The 18,282-nt window shown below is 50.4% G+C and overlaps 8 protein-coding genes across 8 annotated transcripts; 1 reads left to right on the forward strand and 7 right to left on the reverse strand.

Annotated features, from left to right (window-relative positions):
* Positions 1–984: 984 nt before the first annotated feature.
* Positions 985–3,185, reverse strand: Z518_01624 (uncharacterized protein; the record flags this gene model as incomplete). Its single annotated transcript, XM_013422223.1, has 3 exons — positions 985–1,243; positions 1,304–1,387; positions 1,444–3,185. 3 exons carry the CDS (start codon positions 3,183–3,185, stop codon positions 985–987), a joined length of 2,085 nt encoding a protein of 694 aa, XP_013277677.1.
* A 3,870-nt stretch (positions 3,186–7,055) lies between these two features.
* On the reverse strand, positions 7,056–7,945 carry Z518_01625 (uncharacterized protein; the record flags this gene model as incomplete). The annotated part of the gene is made up of 2 exons (XM_013422224.1): positions 7,056–7,565; positions 7,622–7,945. 2 exons carry the CDS (start codon positions 7,943–7,945, stop codon positions 7,056–7,058), a joined length of 834 nt encoding a protein of 277 aa, XP_013277678.1.
* A 1,856-nt stretch (positions 7,946–9,801) lies between these two features.
* On the forward strand, positions 9,802–10,709 carry Z518_01626 (1-(5-phosphoribosyl)-5-[(5-phosphoribosylamino)methylideneamino] imidazole-4-carboxamide isomerase; the record flags this gene model as incomplete). Its single annotated transcript, XM_013422225.1, has 3 exons — positions 9,802–10,101; positions 10,181–10,367; positions 10,420–10,709. 3 exons carry the CDS (start codon positions 9,802–9,804, stop codon positions 10,707–10,709), a joined length of 777 nt encoding a protein of 258 aa, XP_013277679.1.
* Positions 10,710–10,860: 151 nt separating this feature from the next.
* Positions 10,861–11,562, reverse strand: Z518_01627 (uncharacterized protein; the record flags this gene model as incomplete). Its single annotated transcript, XM_013422226.1, has 2 exons — positions 10,861–11,268; positions 11,311–11,562. The coding sequence occupies 2 exons, from the start codon at positions 11,560–11,562 to the stop codon at positions 10,861–10,863; spliced, it is 660 nt and encodes a 219-aa protein (XP_013277680.1).
* Positions 11,563–13,334: 1,772 nt separating this feature from the next.
* Z518_01628 (uncharacterized protein) lies at positions 13,335–13,619 on the reverse strand (the record flags this gene model as incomplete). The annotated part of the gene is made up of 2 exons (XM_013422227.1): positions 13,335–13,530; positions 13,594–13,619. 2 exons carry the CDS (start codon positions 13,617–13,619, stop codon positions 13,335–13,337), a joined length of 222 nt encoding a protein of 73 aa, XP_013277681.1.
* A 954-nt stretch (positions 13,620–14,573) lies between these two features.
* On the reverse strand, positions 14,574–14,762 carry Z518_01629 (uncharacterized protein; the record flags this gene model as incomplete). The annotated part of the gene is made up of 1 exon (XM_013422228.1): positions 14,574–14,762. The coding sequence occupies one exon, from the start codon at positions 14,760–14,762 to the stop codon at positions 14,574–14,576; it is 189 nt and encodes a 62-aa protein (XP_013277682.1).
* Positions 14,763–15,163: 401 nt separating this feature from the next.
* On the reverse strand, positions 15,164–16,033 carry Z518_01630 (uncharacterized protein; the record flags this gene model as incomplete). The annotated part of the gene is made up of 1 exon (XM_013422229.1): positions 15,164–16,033. One exon carries the CDS (start codon positions 16,031–16,033, stop codon positions 15,164–15,166), a length of 870 nt encoding a protein of 289 aa, XP_013277683.1.
* Positions 16,034–17,346: 1,313 nt separating this feature from the next.
* Z518_01631 (uncharacterized protein) lies at positions 17,347–18,180 on the reverse strand (the record flags this gene model as incomplete). The annotated part of the gene is made up of 1 exon (XM_013422230.1): positions 17,347–18,180. The coding sequence occupies one exon, from the start codon at positions 18,178–18,180 to the stop codon at positions 17,347–17,349; it is 834 nt and encodes a 277-aa protein (XP_013277684.1).
* Between the last annotated feature and the right edge of the window lie 102 nt (positions 18,181–18,282).

Consider the following 18,282-nt stretch of genomic DNA (forward strand, 5'->3'; position numbering starts at 1 on the left):
ATCAAGTTGACAAACCACCAGATGCGTAGCCCACCGAGCCTTCAACATGTCCGATCTCGAACTCGATCCAGAGCCCCGAGTGGTATTGAAGCTCAATCGAGAAACGCATCATCACGCAATGAACAAGTAAGACCTTTCGCGATGAATAAGTTCCCCAATATCGCACCCAAGAAGAGTAAAACTTACAAGTGAATAAATATACTGATTTGGGTCCACACAGCGGCCAGGCTGAGAATTATAATCTATGCACATGTCCGACGCCTCCGAGCATTGTTCTCCTTCATTGTCATCTTCTCTCTGTCGATCGGATGATGAAAAACTCACGAAAAAATATTTTGTTTTATCGTGATCCAAACGAATCACGTCTGCGTGGCTCTTCAGAACTCCAATACAACACCAGCATATTGAAATCCACGGAGATTCTGCAAGGGCTGATGATATGAAAACTGAAAATAAAATAATCAAGACGGGAGAAGAATGAGTGAGAATCAGATCAAAATCTCATGCTTTGACCCCAGTTCAATCTCAATAGATCGATCAGCTATATGTACAGTTTGTCCAGGAGTGCCACATTCTATATAAAGTGGCACGATCTTTTGTGAAAGATCCAAGAAAATGCCCCTTCCATTCCAAATCATTCAAGGAAACAGTAAAAGAAGACAGTCCAGAAAGCATGGGGAGATTGGATGACGGACCATACAACATCGAAGGACGACCCTTCGCCCCACGTGTACACCATATCCAACACCTCGTCAACCGTATTTGATGCTTGCCAGCTTATGACACATCCGTCAACAGAGCTCATTGGTCGCCTTTTCCCCAACACCCAACCCAAAAAAAAAAAGGCTAAGCTCTCATTCATCGTAGGGCATCTCTCACCCTGTTATCCCCACTTCCAAATAGCCCAGAAAAAATAACAGCACAAACATCTTCCTGTATTTTTCTTCCCCTTTTGTAGATCATCAGCTTCGTGTCATAACCTGTCTACAGATTCTGCAACATGGAAGGTTGAACAAGTTGACTAGGTGCCATCATTGGTTGCGACATTGGTTGCATAACGAGTGTCGATGGCGGTGGCATAGATATGGCCATCATCCCGGAACCACTCGTGGGACGGGTAGCTTCATCAGGGGAGGAGAGTTCATCGATTGAACCGAACTCGTTTTCTTCATTTTCCAACTCCTCCTCACTGGTCACTGGAGCTGGTTGACCATCTTGTTGGGATTCATGAGTACGACGGTGCCTAGACGTGACAATTAGCTATCATTGTCAAGTTTAATGGTTTTGGGGGGGGTATATTCACTGAGCGAGGTTGTCAGATCGTGAGAAGGCCTTGTTGCAGTACGGACACACGTAAGGGCGTTCCTGAGTGTGAGTTCGAACATGGCTAAAGGTCGAAATGCGTCAGTAAGCGCCAAGCAAATTGAAAAGGGGTTTCCCTACCGCTTGAGATGTTCAAGGCGCTTGAAAAGTCGACCACAACTGGGGATTGGACATGAATGTGACTTATATGGTACACCAAGCTCCATCATGGTTGCACTTCGTGCTCTTCGGACCGGGCCTGGTCTTTCCAACCGGACTGCAGGGCTGGGCTGCATTGATGAAGGAGGCAGATCCTCTCCAGTGAGAGCGGGCATAGTTTCAGCGCCAGTCACAAGCCCCATTGAATTCGACGGGTCTTCCTCAAGGCTGGGCAATGGAGTAGTATGTCGGGAGAAATCATTGAGGTGATCTCGATTGACGACCGAAGATGCATAGCTATGAGCAAGCCCTGGTGGAGATTGACCGGCTGACTCATCACCCTCTGCGATGGGAAGGACTGAACTTGACATTGATCGTCGAAGGTCACTCGGCCTTTGGGGGACATGAGCTTTCATGCCATGAGTGACTTGAGCAACAGCATTTGCAGCCACGGCATTCATGATGGATGAGGGGATCGAGGATCGTCGTCTCCGTGCTTTGTAAGTGGGAGAGCCCTCGATCACCGAATAGACATTGGCACCGGGAAAAGCACGTGGTGCGGTTGCATAAGTCGGGCCTGCCATTGTGGACGGTGGTAGCGAAGCCATTGGGTTATATGCCGGCATAGGCTGCATTTCAGGGATAGCAGAATAGAGGCCGGTATCTTCGTTGGCAATGTAAGCTGGCTCTGCGCCGGCCGGAACCGCATGTTGAGGCGGAGTGATAGGCTCGTACGAGAGACCTCTTGTACTGTAGTCTTCAAAATGCGAAGACACGAAGGACGGCGCCGGAGAGTATTCCATATATGCTGGCATAGAGGCATGACGAATATGAGCACGATCATAGGCAACACCATTTCGGTCGTAGGCGACGTGGGAGAAGTCCTGCTCACGCGACATCGCTGTCGTTGAGATGGTGTTGGACACATTGTTCTGCATAGCCATGCTAGTATATATGGATTGCGGCTGTTCCTGAGATCGTGGCATATGAGGCGCCATTTGCGGAGGGGGCATAGAGTCTGCCGCTCGAAGGACAGGGGAAGTTGATTGTGAATAAGTGACATTGGCATTGGCGGTCGCGAAAGAGGACGAGCTGGCTTGTTGGGCCTTGGTGAGCTGCTCAAAGAGTGACTGAGACGAGTCAAACTCGAACGAGAGCGCTGGCTCTGCAACTGCCTTTGTGGTGGCTTCCTGGTTCATCTTTTCGCGCTTGAGATCTCTCTCAAGAGCGTCCAGAAACAGGCGATCATGAGGTACGCTGTACCAATAAAACACCTTTTGCTTCTTTTGCGTTCGAATGCAGTTGTTCTTATACAAGAAATCCAAGAAGGGGCTTTTGGGCTCTTCCAGAGAAGCATCAGTCCCGGATTTCAAGTTTCGCAGGTCCGAAAAAATGCCTTCTTCGAATTTCTTAGGATTCTTGACAGGTCGGCCAAAGGCTTGGAACCGGAAAGACAGACATCGCACGATATCTGTACCGGATATGTGAAAGAGATTGTTCCAAAGGACGCAGGAAACGTATTCGCCCGTGGGAAGGAGGAATCTCCTAATAAGAGAGTCTGGACTCCAATCCACAGGCGCAGAAATGAGAAAGTATTTCAGATTGTCGACTTGCTGCAGAGCGACTTGCGCGTCCTGGGGCAAGCTTTGTTGCGCCTCATTCGAAAGCATAAAGGTCTCGGGCTTTTGTGGTTGAGCCATTGGCGCACCGCTTGAGGGATACATTGAAACGGAGGGGAATCGTCGACACAGTCGAGGAGGGGTATGGCGGCCTTTTTTCTTTGGGACGTCCCCAGATTTCAGACTCGTCCTGCCTATCGTACTATTGCATATAATGTAGCGAAGTACAGCGCAGTCTCTTTGTTACTAATCCGTAGTGAAGGTGGTCTGATTTGCAGGAAGGAGAACAGCCGCAGAAGAGGAGGATTGGAGGACGATTTAGGCCAGGAAAAAAGTGAGGAGCAGGCGATGATGAGGATCCGTATAGCGAATGTATCGATGATGTAAATGGAGTCAATGCGAGAGACCAGCTTCGCAGAACATCCAGACGTGGTGAAGCTCCTGTCTCGAGTGAGGGAAGCGAGAGCAGGTGAAACGAAAGTGGATAAGGAGAGAAGAAGCTAGTCTCTCTCAATGTTCTCGAGGCAAAGCCGAGGATGGAAGTGAAAGTTGACAAGGAAGAAAGAACCTGTGTGCTGCAGCAACAAAGAGGTGAAACAGAGGGCGGAGTGATAAAGGTGGAGGAGGTAGAGGTAGAAAGGTTAAAAAAGGTAGAGGAAGCAAGGGAGGAAAATCGTTAAGAAAGGTGAGACCGGGCCGACGAGGGCAGAAGCGAGAGACACGACAGAAGAGGAATGGAGGTGGAAGGAGAGGCACGGATTTTTTCGCGGTTCATCTCATACTAAAAGACTTCGAGCCAGCACAACCCCTTCCCTCCCCTCAACCTAGCCCTTTTTTACTCGCCTTGGGTTCTAGGGGTATTTCGTTAAGAGCTTGCTAAACCACTGGCACACTCCGTGCTAGCCAGATGAGCCATTAGGGGAGGAAAATCCTGGGCCGGATAGGCTGGCAGCAGATAGAGGAGCATTGAACACAACAGGGAGCATCCAGCGTCCACTGTCCACTATTCAGCGTCCCACGCAGAAAAAAAGGATTCTGGCCGGGGCCAGGGCAATGTCCATGGCCAATTATTCAATGCCCTCCCTCTATACTCGGGCGATTCCAGTCCAGTTGTTCAAGGGGAATGCCTGGCAAAAGGGGAGGAAAAGAACGGATTTGCCGCTTCGGAACCCTGGGCCTGGCATCGATCCCTTATTCCCTCGCTCACGGTTTGTTCGCCTCTATCTTCCGCCAGCTGTTCGCAGTTAGCCGCCAATTAGGTTGCGTCTGTTCCACTTTGCGAACTGAGAAATTCGCGCTAGGACAGGTACGAGTACTCAAATTCTCCACTCTCCAGAGTCCCCTTCTTTCTTGGGCCAGGACTCCCCCAAGACGGTGGTGATAGCAGATGCGGTTCTGCCAGGTGACTATCTCTTCGGGATACCCCAAATCCGTGATTCATCACCCGTGAACCGCGATCTCATCGGTTCCTGGCACACCTTCTGATCCTCATGTTTGAACTCCATATGGTCAATCGCGCATCGCTCTCGAAAGGACAATTGGTGGGAGACCGACCTCTGGGTGGCATTCAAGGTGGTGACAGTAAACGCCATCCTGGCCAAGTTTCTGTGTACGGTCTAACCGAGACAGGCACCTATGCCCGCGCCGTCTAGTTTATCCATTGCTTTTGGCAGGTGGAAAGACCGGAAAGAAAAAGAGGCACCAAGTCGAAGCCTATGATGACCTCCCCCAAGCCTGCCGAAGGAAAGTTGCTATTTTGATCCATCAGAGAGAGGACCGTGCATCGGCATCCCCACGGTCAGCGTGTCGCTGAACTTTCGGTCAAAGAGGACAAAGCCTCGCACAATTTGCTGGGGATGTGGCGGCTTGGATGAAACGAGTGGCTGAGAATGGCGGATCGCTTGGTCGAATAGTTGCTCGTTGGCGGTTGTATTAGAATGTTGCCGGTCCGCTCTGGCGCTAACAGTTTTCTCGGCTAGCGGCATGTCGATTCAGAAACACGTCTCAAACAGACGCCCTCTTTAGTTAGAGTTAAGGCCAGTTTCGGGCCACACGAAATATCTGCACGCTGAGATGAGCAAACACTGTGGTCGACGACATGATGGTGACCTTGATGCCTTTTTTGGCGCTGGGAGCATTTGCTTCTGGTCTACGACTGCAACCTGTTCATCGCGCATGAAAAGTGCATTCTGTGTTCCACTGGGACATGGGTTGGATTTCACGCGTACCCCTTTTCTTGCAGGTGACCAATCACCAAGACATCTCCGATGGCTTGACACCCAATAGACCCGCCATTGCATAAGCGTGATTGTTCATACACATTGGTTCATGCAAGCGTAACTTTTCACATTGCCCTCGATCAATGGCACTGCGGAGATACGAGACGTAGGTCAACTAAGGGAGCCTGAGGGATTGGTCATCCGGAGGACTCAGGAGGCTCTTTTCGTAAATTTTACTTCGTATGGCTAAATGAGATCAATATGGACCGGGGCGCAAGAAAACGCAAACACATTGGCAGTGTGATTTGGCGTGTTGAGTTGGGCAAATCGGAGCGAACACGTGACAAGAAAAATGGTTGCTCCTGCGTTCCATCAACAAAATACGGACCAACTTCTCTTCAGCCCAGCAGTTCGGCAGTCGAAGTTACGGTCACGGCATTCCCCACAACCCTCCGTCCAAGCTGACGGTCGCTCACCGTTTGGCTCCCTTCGCGCTTTGGCTCCCCTGGATCTCTCCAGCTTGGGGCTGCGACTGGGGTCCTCAAACTGGCGCGCTCGCTTGGACGGAGAAACTATAGTTTCAGAAAATCGAGTCGAGAAGAGGTTGAGAGGGCCGAGCGGGGTGTACCGTGCAAACAACCAGGCAAGCAACGGCGTTCCTTTTTGGGTACTGGTCTCTCTGCTGGCCTGCAGAATCTGGGATACGCACGCGCCACGGCTCCAGAGTAACCAGCGTGACCGAGATGGCGCTATGGTTTCAGGAATTTTCTTCCCATGCAGCCACATTGGTCACCCAGTGGTCAATTCAGAACCCTGCCAACTCGAACCCGCTGCACCTCGACATGTCCCTTTTTCTCCGTGGACAGAGTGATTGGATCGTCGACTCTCATCAATCACTCCGAGGCTCAAATGCACATCATCATTGCATATGCTCTTGAAATGCTTGGCCATTCATTTGCGCATTCTTCAAGCCTCCCAACGGGGAATTTACGATCTGTGCTGTCGTTCATTCCCGGATACGAAAATCTATATGCAAGCCCTGTAAATGCTCAAGAGACCTATCGGCCGTCGATTTGATCGTCCATCTGAGTGCATGAAACATGGGCCTGTGCCCACCGCCAATGGCCCAGTGGCGTAATCGCAACGAGCGTGGGCAACCCTTGCAAATCTCCGACAATTGACCACTCCTTCCGGGGGTAATGAGAGAAAGACCGGGACACGTCGCAGAGATACCAAAAGAAGGTCGACATCTATCATCACTTACTGTTCTTGGACACCTATGAGCCAAGCCACAACGGATGAGTCCGATGCCGAGTCATCGTGAGACAGTTGATATCTTGATTGTTCTTGAGTCAGGTTGGCTCGAATAGTCATCCTCGTCGATGCCGTCGGGAGAAAGCCCGAGGCTGAAGCGATGGTGCAACACAGAAGAATGTCCTATCCCCAAACAACAGAAAAGCCAGTCCGAGGCGAGGCGACATGTTTCAAATTCCATTGTTCATCATTCCAGATGACCTCGAAAGTCAACGCATTCGTGACAAATATTTTCTCTACGACGTTCCAATCGTGGAGAAGCATGTTGAGCGTGTCCAAGAGCCTCACGGTCTAGACAGACGGAAAAGTCAGCATCACAAAATATCCTGGCAACTGCGAAACATGTTCCTCTCGACCAACATGCAGGGGTTCAAAGAGGAGAAGATGATGATCCCAAAAGTTGCGCTTTTGGAAGGCCGTTCGAGATGTGCGCCGTTCCCTATCATCGGCCCTTTTTCCCTCGTCCTCCAGGACGAACTGGACCTTGAATATCCAGGACATCCTTCTTGCTGAGCTTCAGAGTGCCTCCTCTGAATTTACCTACTGCAGGGATATCCACAGCACGTTCTCTCCGGCGCTCTCCGGATCTAAACCTTTTCTGCTCAGGCTTTTCTACTATAATACCATTCTCTTGGGCCTCCTTTCTTCGCATCGTCTCCCGGGATGCCGATTTTGCAAGGATGCCCCTCCTATGTGCCAAGGGCATCTTGACTTGATGAAACATGGACCCTTTCGAGCCCAGTGACCGCAATCGCATGTCAACAGCTTTGTGTCGATGTGACCCCGGCGTGGATGATACTTTTGCCTGCTCCAGCAAGTGCGACTCTTTGAGGAGGCGTTGAAGATCAAGATCATGTTTCAGATTCATTGCCTCAGATGCATCCTCCCCGTCGGCTGGTTGGCCTTTGCTTTTCGTCGTTACTGGCTCGACTTCTTTGGGAGGCCTTGAACTCTGTCCTCCAACTCAGTGATGTGTTCGTGAGCCTTTCTCTAATCGACCCAACTTACCATGAAAGATTTGTATCGCTGTCTTTGCAATTCGTGGTCTTGTGTTTCATCCAAAATAGTCCGATGTTCTACCACCTCAACCGTAGTACTGTCATTTTCTGCGTCTGAAAGACCTTCCCATTCCGACTCTTCCTCTGAATGATCAGCGACGTCGTCCTCGTCCTCTTGTAAATAAGGAATGTCCGTTTGAGATTCCGGTAAGGGTTCAAATGCAGATTCGAAATATTTACGAAATACATCTCGTTCGGCACTGGATGTGGTTGTAGGAGGCTGTTCGATGGTGTGTTGCTGGGGTCGCCTCGCAACTGCGACTGTTGTAGCCATCATTCACTTTCCCAATATTAGTTGTCGCGGCGCAAATGATGAAAACTAATCACTAAATAAGGAAAATTCAGGTAGCACTGGAGCAGTTGCTTCTATACCAAGATCAATTCCCGCTCGTTACTTGCTCGGAAATCATCTTGCGATTCAACAAAAAAATATCTATCCAAAATTCACTCCCCCCCCCCCAATTTGAACGAAGGTGATGCCGCCTTAGCTTCCCCCTCCCCCCCGCGCTATTGGCTCTGCCGTATACGGCGCAGCATTGGGCCTATGAAGCCTGAGTGCCGGCAAATAATTGGCGGGCAAATTTCTCCCATGGAATCGAGCATCCTCCCCAGTCCGAATGGGAGCTGAAAACGCTACACATGGAAGTTAAACGCCAGTAATGAAGACACATGACTCTATCGATGTCAGCCTGATGCCTTTCCTCTAAAAGTTTCCATCGAACCTCATAGACTCGAGGATTCGTACCGTTTGCGAGCCGGGTGACTTTGGGAGTAGTACAAGTCCTCCACGAAACATCGCACGTGTATGTGTATTCGAAGAGTTTCCCCGGTCCGCTAGGCTGTATGGCTGCTAGGCTGGGTACCCAAGGCCTTCGCACCTCGACTGCCCGGTTTCCAGATTGTCAGTCGCAGGAATCGCCGTATCAGCTCCCCCAGATGGAAATAGCAGCAACGCAGTCTGCAATAGTAAGTTATGTCTCGGCATCAAAATCAAACTAGGTCTCAGCCTCATAAGATTCTGGACTTGTGCAGAGGTCTGTTTTGTCCATCTTAGTCGCCGTCGTTCCAGCAATAATTACGGCGGTCCTAGGAAGCATGCTAGGAAGCCGGGCGGCCGACGACTCAGCAAACGCCAATGCATCGAGGTGATTGACGATCGATCACATTACGAAGGACGTACTCAGCGCTGTGTTTCTTGGACCGCGGGATCGTTGAGACTTCCTCGTCCTCCACATCTTCATCCATATCCGCGACCGGAACTAGCTCAGGCACCTCGGTTCAATCAAGTACACTGTCAGTCAATGTGATGCCAGGAGAACTACAGCATTGCACTAACCGGTGCTGGTTCTCCGAAACGGGACCCGACTATCCACACTGCACAGCTCCAACGGCAGCATCACCCGTCATGTCAAGGGATCATCCGGTTAGGAAGGACTGGGAAGCTTTACCTATCACATCCCGGCCAATTGAGGCATCCCAAGCGTGGTGGAAAGCAATGTCGGTCCATTACTGCCCGTCTTTTACACCGACTTGCAGAACCAAGTGATAGAGTTGAGAACCTGTCCAGGTTATGCATTCACCAGCAAGTCCGCTGTTCTTATCTAGACAACTCCACGCGTGAAAGCGTCCCTGTACTTACTGAAAAACCTCAGTTACCAATATCTTGATAAGTGCCACATTGACCTTAACACCGACGGCCTACACAGCCTCATGCTTATACTCCAGCATTGACTTGCAAGTCACTTATTTATCTGCCAAACAGATTTTAGAGAGCGAAGACGTGATCAAAGAGCGCAAGGGGACTGGTCTGGAGGTGCCATCGCATACGTTGGATGGACCGACGAGAATGGCCTCAGCAATCAGCTCCTGGTGTATACTGTTAACCCGCTTCATGACAGAATATTGGCCGCTAGATGGAGTGTGGAGCCATTCTGCCATGTTTGAAATATATGAGTATGTAGATGTGCAATGGTACGGGTGAGGACTTCCCTGAGGTCACGTGGCGGAATTTTTTGACTTTCGGCCCAGGATCTGTTGTTCGTCCAAATCTCAAGGCTCCGACACACATCACATCAGATCTGGCAGAGCTTCGCCGTTGAGATTTTGTGTCTCATCCTCAAATTCCGCGCCATGACCCGTTTCCGACCTTGTATCGACCTGCACGCCGGCCAGGTCAAACAGATCGTCGGCGGCACGTTGAGTGGCCAGGAATCCGACTTGCAAACAAACTACATCTCTTCACACCCGGCAGGGTATTTTGCAAGACTCTACCGCGATTCAAATCTGCTAGGTGCCCATGTCATCATGCTCGGACCCGGGAATGAGGCTGCTGCTAAGGAAGCTCTTGCAGCGTGGCCTAGCCATCTCCAAGTAGGGGGGGGCATTACCGATGCCAATGCGAAAGAATGGATAGATGCCGGGGCTGAAAGGGTGAGATTCTTCTTCTCCGTCCTTCTCTCCCATTGAGGAGACAAAACATGTTTCTGTTTCTAAGTTTGAAACGCAGTAGGTCATAATTACTTCTTTTCTTTTCCCTAACGGGCGATTTTCCCTGGAGAGGTTGAAATCAGTCCTCTTGTCCTTGGGGAACGACACGTCCAAGCTCGTCATCGATCTCAGTTGTAGACGCCAAGACAACACCTGGTTCGTGGCTATGAATAAATGGCAGACAATCACGGAGATGGAGATCACAAAAGGTCTGTATTGGCTCGACGCATAATCTTATCTGTGGCTTATGTGCAATTGCAGAAAATATCGAGATGCTGGAACCATATTGCTCAGAATTCCTCATCCACGCAGCTGATAACGAGGGCCTACAGCAAGGCATCGACACCGATCTCGTTGCCAAATTAGCTGAATGGTGCAGGATACCCGTAACCTACGCCGGCGGCGCACGTACAGTGGAAGACCTCGACCTCGTCAGGAGATGTAGTAACGGTCAAATCGACTTGACCATTGGTAGTGCTTTAGATGTACTTGGGGGAAGCGGAGCAAAGTTTGAAGACTGTGTGAGGTGGAATATTGAGAATTCAAGTTGAGTCTTTTCTGTTCTCTTTGCTCATTTCTAATCAAGAGCCCAATTACGACCAGTGGATAGATACTGGGCTGTCTTTTCATCACTACGTCATCGTGATGACTTTCAAGCCTCTTTATTCATCAGGCACGTCAACCTAGTCCCGCATAACGATATCAGCAGCGTCGTTTCCTTTTCCCAACGGCGCGAGAGTCTTCGTTTTCCTCCATCTCGACATCGGGATCTTGACGTTCCTTTGTGGCGGCACCAGGATTTTCTTCCATGATAGTATCTGGGTCCTCATTATCATGCGTCGCAGGGATGGAGTCGTTGATCGCTTCCACCGTGACGCCTGAAGAAGCCTCGCTGCCATCAGCCACGACCCCGACATTGACGCCTCCTTCCATTGCAACCTCCGGTTCTTGGTTAGCGCCCGTGGCTTCATCAGTACCGTCAATGCCTCCCATCATGGACTCAGTGTCCTTGCCGCCCGTCATAATATGACCGAAGACCTCGTCGGATGTGATCGTAGCACCGGATTCATCGTCTCTCCTTTCATTTCTAACATCTTCATCGGCGTCGCCCTTTTATCTCATCCCAATATTAGCGTCTCCATTGCCGTTTACCGCACCTTTGGAGTTGTGATTGCTCCCTCCACTGTTGTCCTTATCGGCACCCTCTTCACATTCAACGGTAACATCCGAGCCATCATCATGGCGCTCATCGCCAGGACCTTCCCGATCAGCGACGTACTCATCGCTCACAGTGTCGCGCACCACCAGATCATACGAGCTTTTCCGCATCCTGCCTGGTGGTCCATATGCCAACGAGAACGGACTGGTCCGAACATCTGCCTCGTCTTCCAGCACAATCTTCATATCAAGACCCTGGTCTCGAGGCTGCACAAAGATCCCGCTGGTTCTCTTCTGCCAGTTCCTAGCACTCCATTTCCATCAGCCAGCTGCAGCCTGTAAACCTCACGACTTCCACTTGCGTCGTCGATGCATCTTTTCGCTCGCGCGCTCCACGTTTCGCAGCAGGCGGTCCCCAAGCCGTCAGCATCATGGCCGAGCCGACGGGCTTCCCTGCCCCACCTCGGTGTTGCTTGTTGTTTGATTCTGCACCGCTTGAGCCTCCGAGCCATTGTTGATCAGGGGAAATTGAGAGAAGACTACGTTGGCCTCTCTCCGGAGCAGCATTCTTGTGCAGAGAGAAGAGAAGAGCGCACATTCGCCGACATGGCCGTTTTTCGGCCAGTCTACCAGTTCAAATGGAATCCCAGGGTCTGTGGCATCCGCGACTTCTTGATATTATCTTGGTCAACGCCGTCGACCAGCATTATTTCTTCTTCATCTTCGCTTTCGACCAGGCTGAGGACTCGTTTATAGCGTTGAGTTCGGGTTAGAGTTGCGACTCCAGCGCGTCCCCTTTGCCTTTAGCCTCATCACTGTCCCGGCTTTGGTCTCCGCTTGTGCGTGTGCGTGCGCCTTCCCATTTTGTCGCTGTCTCGGTCTTGGTGTCCATCGCCATCCTCGCCCTTCTCTTTGATATCGACCTCACACTCCTTGGAGCGCTTCTTGATGAGCCTCCTGAGAATCCGCCTGAAACCAGGTTCGATGTCTGCGAATCTACAGTTCCAAGGAGCTCTCGAAAAGCCGGATGCAGAAATTGGAGGCGGGGAGCAAATTTGCCATGGACACATTTGCCGCCAGGACAGTGGCGGTTGCGGGAGAGGGCTTGGACTCGGCTCAGATGGGGTTGCCATCTGGCCTACTTACTGGCTCATGGTCGACATTTCTTGCACGATAGTGAGTGGACGGACCTATTCACCTCTATTTTCAAGACTGGTTAGTACTCTTTGTTTGGTTTTTGAATTGCTTGTGACAGTGACCGCACCTTGCCCTTGTTTACTCTGAACGCTGTGTCCTTCATCCAACCTGTCGACAGCGAGGCCTGGTCTTTCACTACACTTAACATGCTGCGCATATGTCCTTTGTCATTCTTGTCCTTGACCAGAGCGTACTGCATGGTCATTCCTATCGAGAGGTCGCAGTTGTTTGTTATGACCATAGACAGAGGAGGATCGACATTGGATGTTACAAGGGCATGGTGATAGATCGATTCAAAGTTTGAGCTGGAGAGGTCAGGAATGCGATGCGACGAGGAGGGAGTGAGGCTGCTGCAAGGAATAGTACAGGGTCTTCTCCGCAGCGCATTTTGTGCTGTCAACAAGTTGGCAGGCCAAAATGGAAGTCGATAACGGTGATGAATAAGTATTGACATATACTGATTCTTCGCTGGAGATGCAGATAGAAATGGAGACACAGGAGTATATGCGACGGACATCACATGTTCTAGGAGAAAGAGAATATGAAGAAATTGTAGGTCTTTCCGTTAGGGTATCATTGATTTAGCTACTTGATGCGGAGCCTTCTGCTTTGCGGAGCAAGTCAAGGAATACACATCTCCGAAGCTCATGACACCTGCAGTGTATGCCAGGTGGTATGCCATATCATCGTAATCGACCATTTTACCCCACGATGTACCATCCTTCAGGAACTGTAGCAAAGAGGTGTGGTGTGTCGAGGTGGTTGGATGAGATGTTTAGTGGGTAGCAGCTTGCTTGTTGCCCTCGGCAGAAGCCTGATCATTACGTCAGTTGTTGTAGTCGAGTCTCAAAAGGAGCCAGACATACAGAGTGCTTGGACTCATCGAGCTTGTCACCAACAGCATCCTTTGCGGCATCGGCACGGGTTCCCAAGGGCGCGTCGGAGTCTTTGGCAACGTTCTTGTTGGCGTCCTTGGAAGCACCGGAGGTAGCCTCATTGACCTTGTCACCGACGTAGCTGCGGACAGGTCAGTACAGTTCGACAAGGTGACAGCAACGTGGTGGATGGGCAACGACGTACTTGGCAGCGTTCTTTATAGGCTCCATTGTGGTAGAGGTAGGTTGTTTAAAGAGTTCTGTTATGATCTGTATGTAGTTTGAGAGTATTTCGTGAATGAAAATGAGAAGAGGGGGAACGAGGGATACTTATAGGAAGCCTGTGAGAGCAGTGACGGCAGACAACGAGTCCTGAATGAAGGGAGTCACTTACGCCTACCTCGTAGCTATTTGCTGATTTGCGCCGCGTTCCTGCCGTGAATTGCTGGCGACCTTCTTACAATTCCAACAATGTCACAGTTGATCCACCTACAATTACTTCGGGAACAAGGTCCGTCCCAAGGCAAGGCACGTCGTAGGATGCGATTCAAACCATGATTCTCAAACAGGCAGGACGAGGACGAAGAAGTCGGGCTTGTAAGTGACGTCAATGCGCAAAACGCAGCCCGTTGATCTTGAAATCTAGGATCTGGCTTCCGCTTGGCTGGTGGAGTGATTGGCTGCAACCAGCCTGCACCCCACAAAATCTCATCACCTCCCGACTCAGGAAAGGAACTTTGACCGGGCCAGACAACTTTGCACTGCTTTGTTTCGATATCATGACGTTTCACCAGTCCGAGCTCGACCCAGCCGTTCGTTTGCATTTGTTTTCATCGCCGGCACTGCATCATTGCCCAGCCCAGATTACGCCGACACAAACATGAGACAACGAATACGAACCGGAGTACGGCCACGGTTTCACACCGCAACGGGTCGAGTGTCGTCATTGCTATTCAATATCCTACTGGGCTTCATGTGAAGCTAAACGTCATGGTATATCCCCTTTGCCATCTCTCTTGGGACTGCGCGTGGTGATTCGAAGATAATACCAGGCCGGATCAACGAGCCGAAAGTCTTTCCACCCCCAAGGCTGCAGTTCAATGTCAGCCTCCAAGTTTGCTCCTTCGCCTACGATGAAATCTCTCTCCCTTTCCAAATCGTCCACCTCAAACACAATTTCAATCTCTAGCTTAGCTTCTGTTCGAGTGCTTCCGTCGAACCAGTCTCGATCGAGCCAATGAAAATGTTGTCGCGCTGAAGGTAGGCGTACTGGCTATCATGTTGGATCAAGGTGAAGTTCAAGATGGCAGTGTAGAAATCGATCATCCGTTGGAGGTTGGAGGGGAATATCTCGATTCTCAATGAAGCCGGCATGGTGATTCGACAGGATCGGTAGCATTGCATGTCGTTGCACCTATTCTATCCTCTTACAGGTGTGGATGGTTCGACCGGACGTGTCCATGAAAGAGTCTCGGAGCTCTTGATATTGTGACCACGTTCCCACTTCAAGGATTGAAGAATTCACCGTCTATAGGTATTTTCAGCGTCACGACAAATTGACTTTTTGTCAGCTACGCAGGTCTAGATCCCACTGGCCCCAGAACCCCAGCCACCTCCCAGCATTCCCGACCAAGACGGCAATGTCCGTCTCAACCAATCGCAGTCACAGATGTTTCATCAAATTGAGGCATAAGATGTTGTAGAGAATTCACCAGTGTAATTCAATAATTACTGACCAAAAAAAAAATCACCCACGTTTTCATTTCCCACCGGTTTCAGAGTTGGTTTTCCGCAAAAAACTCCAACATCAACTTGGCCACCTCCTCGGTATGGCTCTCGACCAAGAAATGCCCACCATCCAACAAAACGACCTTTGCGTTCTTGACATCTCTCTTGAAGGGTTCAGCGCCCGCTGGTGGGAAAATGATATCGTTCTTGCCCCACACGGCCAGCAAGGGGACCTGGCTATTGCGAAGATACTCCTGGAACTGAGGATACAAGGCCACGTTAGTGCCATAATCCTTGAACAGATCAAGCTGGATGTCTGCATTGCCTGGACGTGTCATCAAGTAATAATCTAGGTGGTACAACGCCGGATCGTCGATTTTGTCTGCCTCAGGCTCACCATCCAAGTACTGGGTCTTGGTCGTCTCCAATGACAGGATGGCGTCCTTAATCATCTTGCGAAGTTGTGCCTCTCCCTCAGATCCAGGTGTTGAGGCCCATAATTTTCGCAAGGGATCCCAGAACGAACTCAGGCCTTCGACATAGGCGTTACCGTTCTGCGAGACAATGGCCGTGATGGCCTGGGGTCGTTTTAGCGCAAGACGGAGGCCGGTTGGAGCACCGTAGTCAAAGACATAAACAGCGAATTTCTCGATCTTGTGAACATCCAGAAAGGCCCCGACGGTGGACGCAATGTTGGCGAAGGTATATTTGAAGTTCAGGCCGGATGGAACCTCGGTGAAACCAAAGCCAGGCAAGTCCGGGGCGACGACGTGGTACTTGTCAGCAAGAATAGGGATCAAATTGCGGTACTGGTTCGACGAAGCCGGGAAACCGTGAAGGAGAAGGACGGTGGGGTTTGTGGGCGATCCAGCTTCGCGATAGAAAACCCGGATACCATTGGGCAGGGTCGTGTACATTTTGAGGATCGTGACAGCGCTTGGGAGCTTGCAGTTGGAATTATTGCTTCTTGAGGTCTAAGACACGTGCAGATGTAGCATAAACACCGATTCGGATTTTGCTCTTGTGCCTGTTCTTGTTCACTGTTGTGACGGATGATCGAAAGAGAGGATGACTTGCCTTTGACATTTATATACATCACAACCATCTCCCTTTCCATTCCATTATGTCTAGATACATCAACATCGATCCAAATCTTTGAACTCGATGACAAAGGCATCTCCCGCTCCCTGCCGTGAGGTGCGACCGAGTGTCCAAAGGAATCGTCGGTGTTCGTCGTCATCGTCATCTTACAGGCAAGCTCTGACAAACGAGCTACGAGGATGCATGGTTGCAAATGGAGCCAAGCTCCTCAGCTCTGAGCGGCGAAAAAGGGTTCCAAGCTATCGGCCATTTGTCAAGATACAATTGCCTTGAAGAGGGATGGGTATAGAAAAGCATCATTGGACGCGTAAACCGGCGGAAGACACGTTGCTGAGATGGCTGAGGGAGCATGCACAGCCGTTCCCCGAACACGGAGCAGGCATCCTGCCGCTTCTCACGTGAAATTCCGCCGCTTTGCAAATTTCATGCTGCCCCACCCGTTTCTCTTGCCAATTTTACGTCGACCCAGCCCGCCTTCGACTATACAGGTCAAAGGACGACAAATTCAACACGAGGACGACAAAACAGCAAATGCGTCTCGAATCCTTAATCTCGTATCATGGTCGGAATTGGTCCACCTCACATACCCTGTTTAGGCCAGGAATTTCCCATTCTACCCATCTCTACGCGGTTTCGTGAACCAGCGAATTCGGAAATCTTGCTGTTTTCCAAAATGGCATTCTACGCTGCTTTTACATCCTGACAAATAGAGGCCGATGAGCGGGCCTTGGATGCCTCGCCGTGTTCGAGTCGTATGCTGGCTCCTAGACTAGACAAAAGAAAGGAGGGTAGAGTAAAGGGAGAGAATGATGTTGATGCCCCATTTTTTCCCCGGTCAAGGTCACAGTTCAAGCGGTCTGAAATCCTCCGTGTGCTTCGGGATTGTATACGACAGCAACGATGATAGAACGAGGTGGGTTGAGAGAAAGATGATTCACTTGAAGAAGGCATGAAAGTCAGCCACGAAAAGTGCTCTTGTTTCTTCCATGTACCGTTCACGGTTTCCCTTGATAAAATTGGCGGTGTCTGTTTGGATTTGACCAGATGCCTTTCCCGGCGTCATTCAAAGGCGATGGCGGACCTCATCAAGAAGAACCGTATATACACTGACCCCACTCTTATTCATCTACTATAATTTATGTCTCTTTTCACCACTGGCGATTTTTCGGAATTCTTCTTGTGGGGCACCTTGGATGAATCTCGTCATTCCTTCCATCACCTCTCTGACACCCTGAGCCTCCAAGCTCTCCAAGAAAGGTCGCCGGATCAGCTCTTTGATCTTAATCAAACTTTCCTGGTTCAAATGCTCGCCCAACTTGTCCCGGATCTCGGCCAATACCTGTTTCAAGAATCCGTCGCTGTCATTTTGATCCTTGCCAGAGAATACCTTGTTCACGAATCCACAGGCCACAAGCTCGTCGCAAGGGATCTTTCGGGACATGATGAGTGCCTCATTGGCTTTGGTCAGACCGAGACGTTGCACAAGGCCAATTGAGGCACCGCCCTCAGCGACCAAACCGAGCGAAGAGAAGGGCGTCAAGAGGAAAGTGTGAGGAGCGGCATAGATGAAGTCGCAGAATCCCAAAAGCGCAGCAGACAAGCCGACGGTGGGACCATTGAGGGCAGCAATCAAGATCTTAGGGTGGGTATAGAAAGATCGTGTGATGTCCAGGTTATTGCTCACGAATGCCCGGAGTATATCATTTCTTGCTTCATCTTTACTCGTGCCTGGTCCAACTCCAGGCCTTGTAGTAGTGACATTTGCACCCGCGGAGAAGAATCGGCCGGTGCCCGTAAGGACAGTGATACTGATGTCTGGGTTGGCTGCAATGTCGCGGAGGAGGCAAGAGATGCGGTAGTAGTAGGGTTGGGTCATGGCATTGAGTTTCTTGGGCTGGTTGAGGGTGATGATGGCAATTCTCCCTTCCTGGCGGTAGAGGATGGCTTCTTCAGGAGACGCCATAGTTGTCGATGTCTTGGACTGCTTCGAGAAGGAAGAGTGTCTGGAAAGGGAGTTTATAGAAATTTTCCGAAGGATAGAGGATAGCTGATTGTCTGTTGCTGA

The sequence above is a fragment of the Rhinocladiella mackenziei genome (genome assembly GCF_000835555.1).
Source record: "Rhinocladiella mackenziei CBS 650.93 unplaced genomic scaffold supercont1.1, whole genome shotgun sequence".
Taxonomy (NCBI): Eukaryota; Fungi; Ascomycota; class Eurotiomycetes; order Chaetothyriales; family Herpotrichiellaceae; genus Rhinocladiella; species Rhinocladiella mackenziei.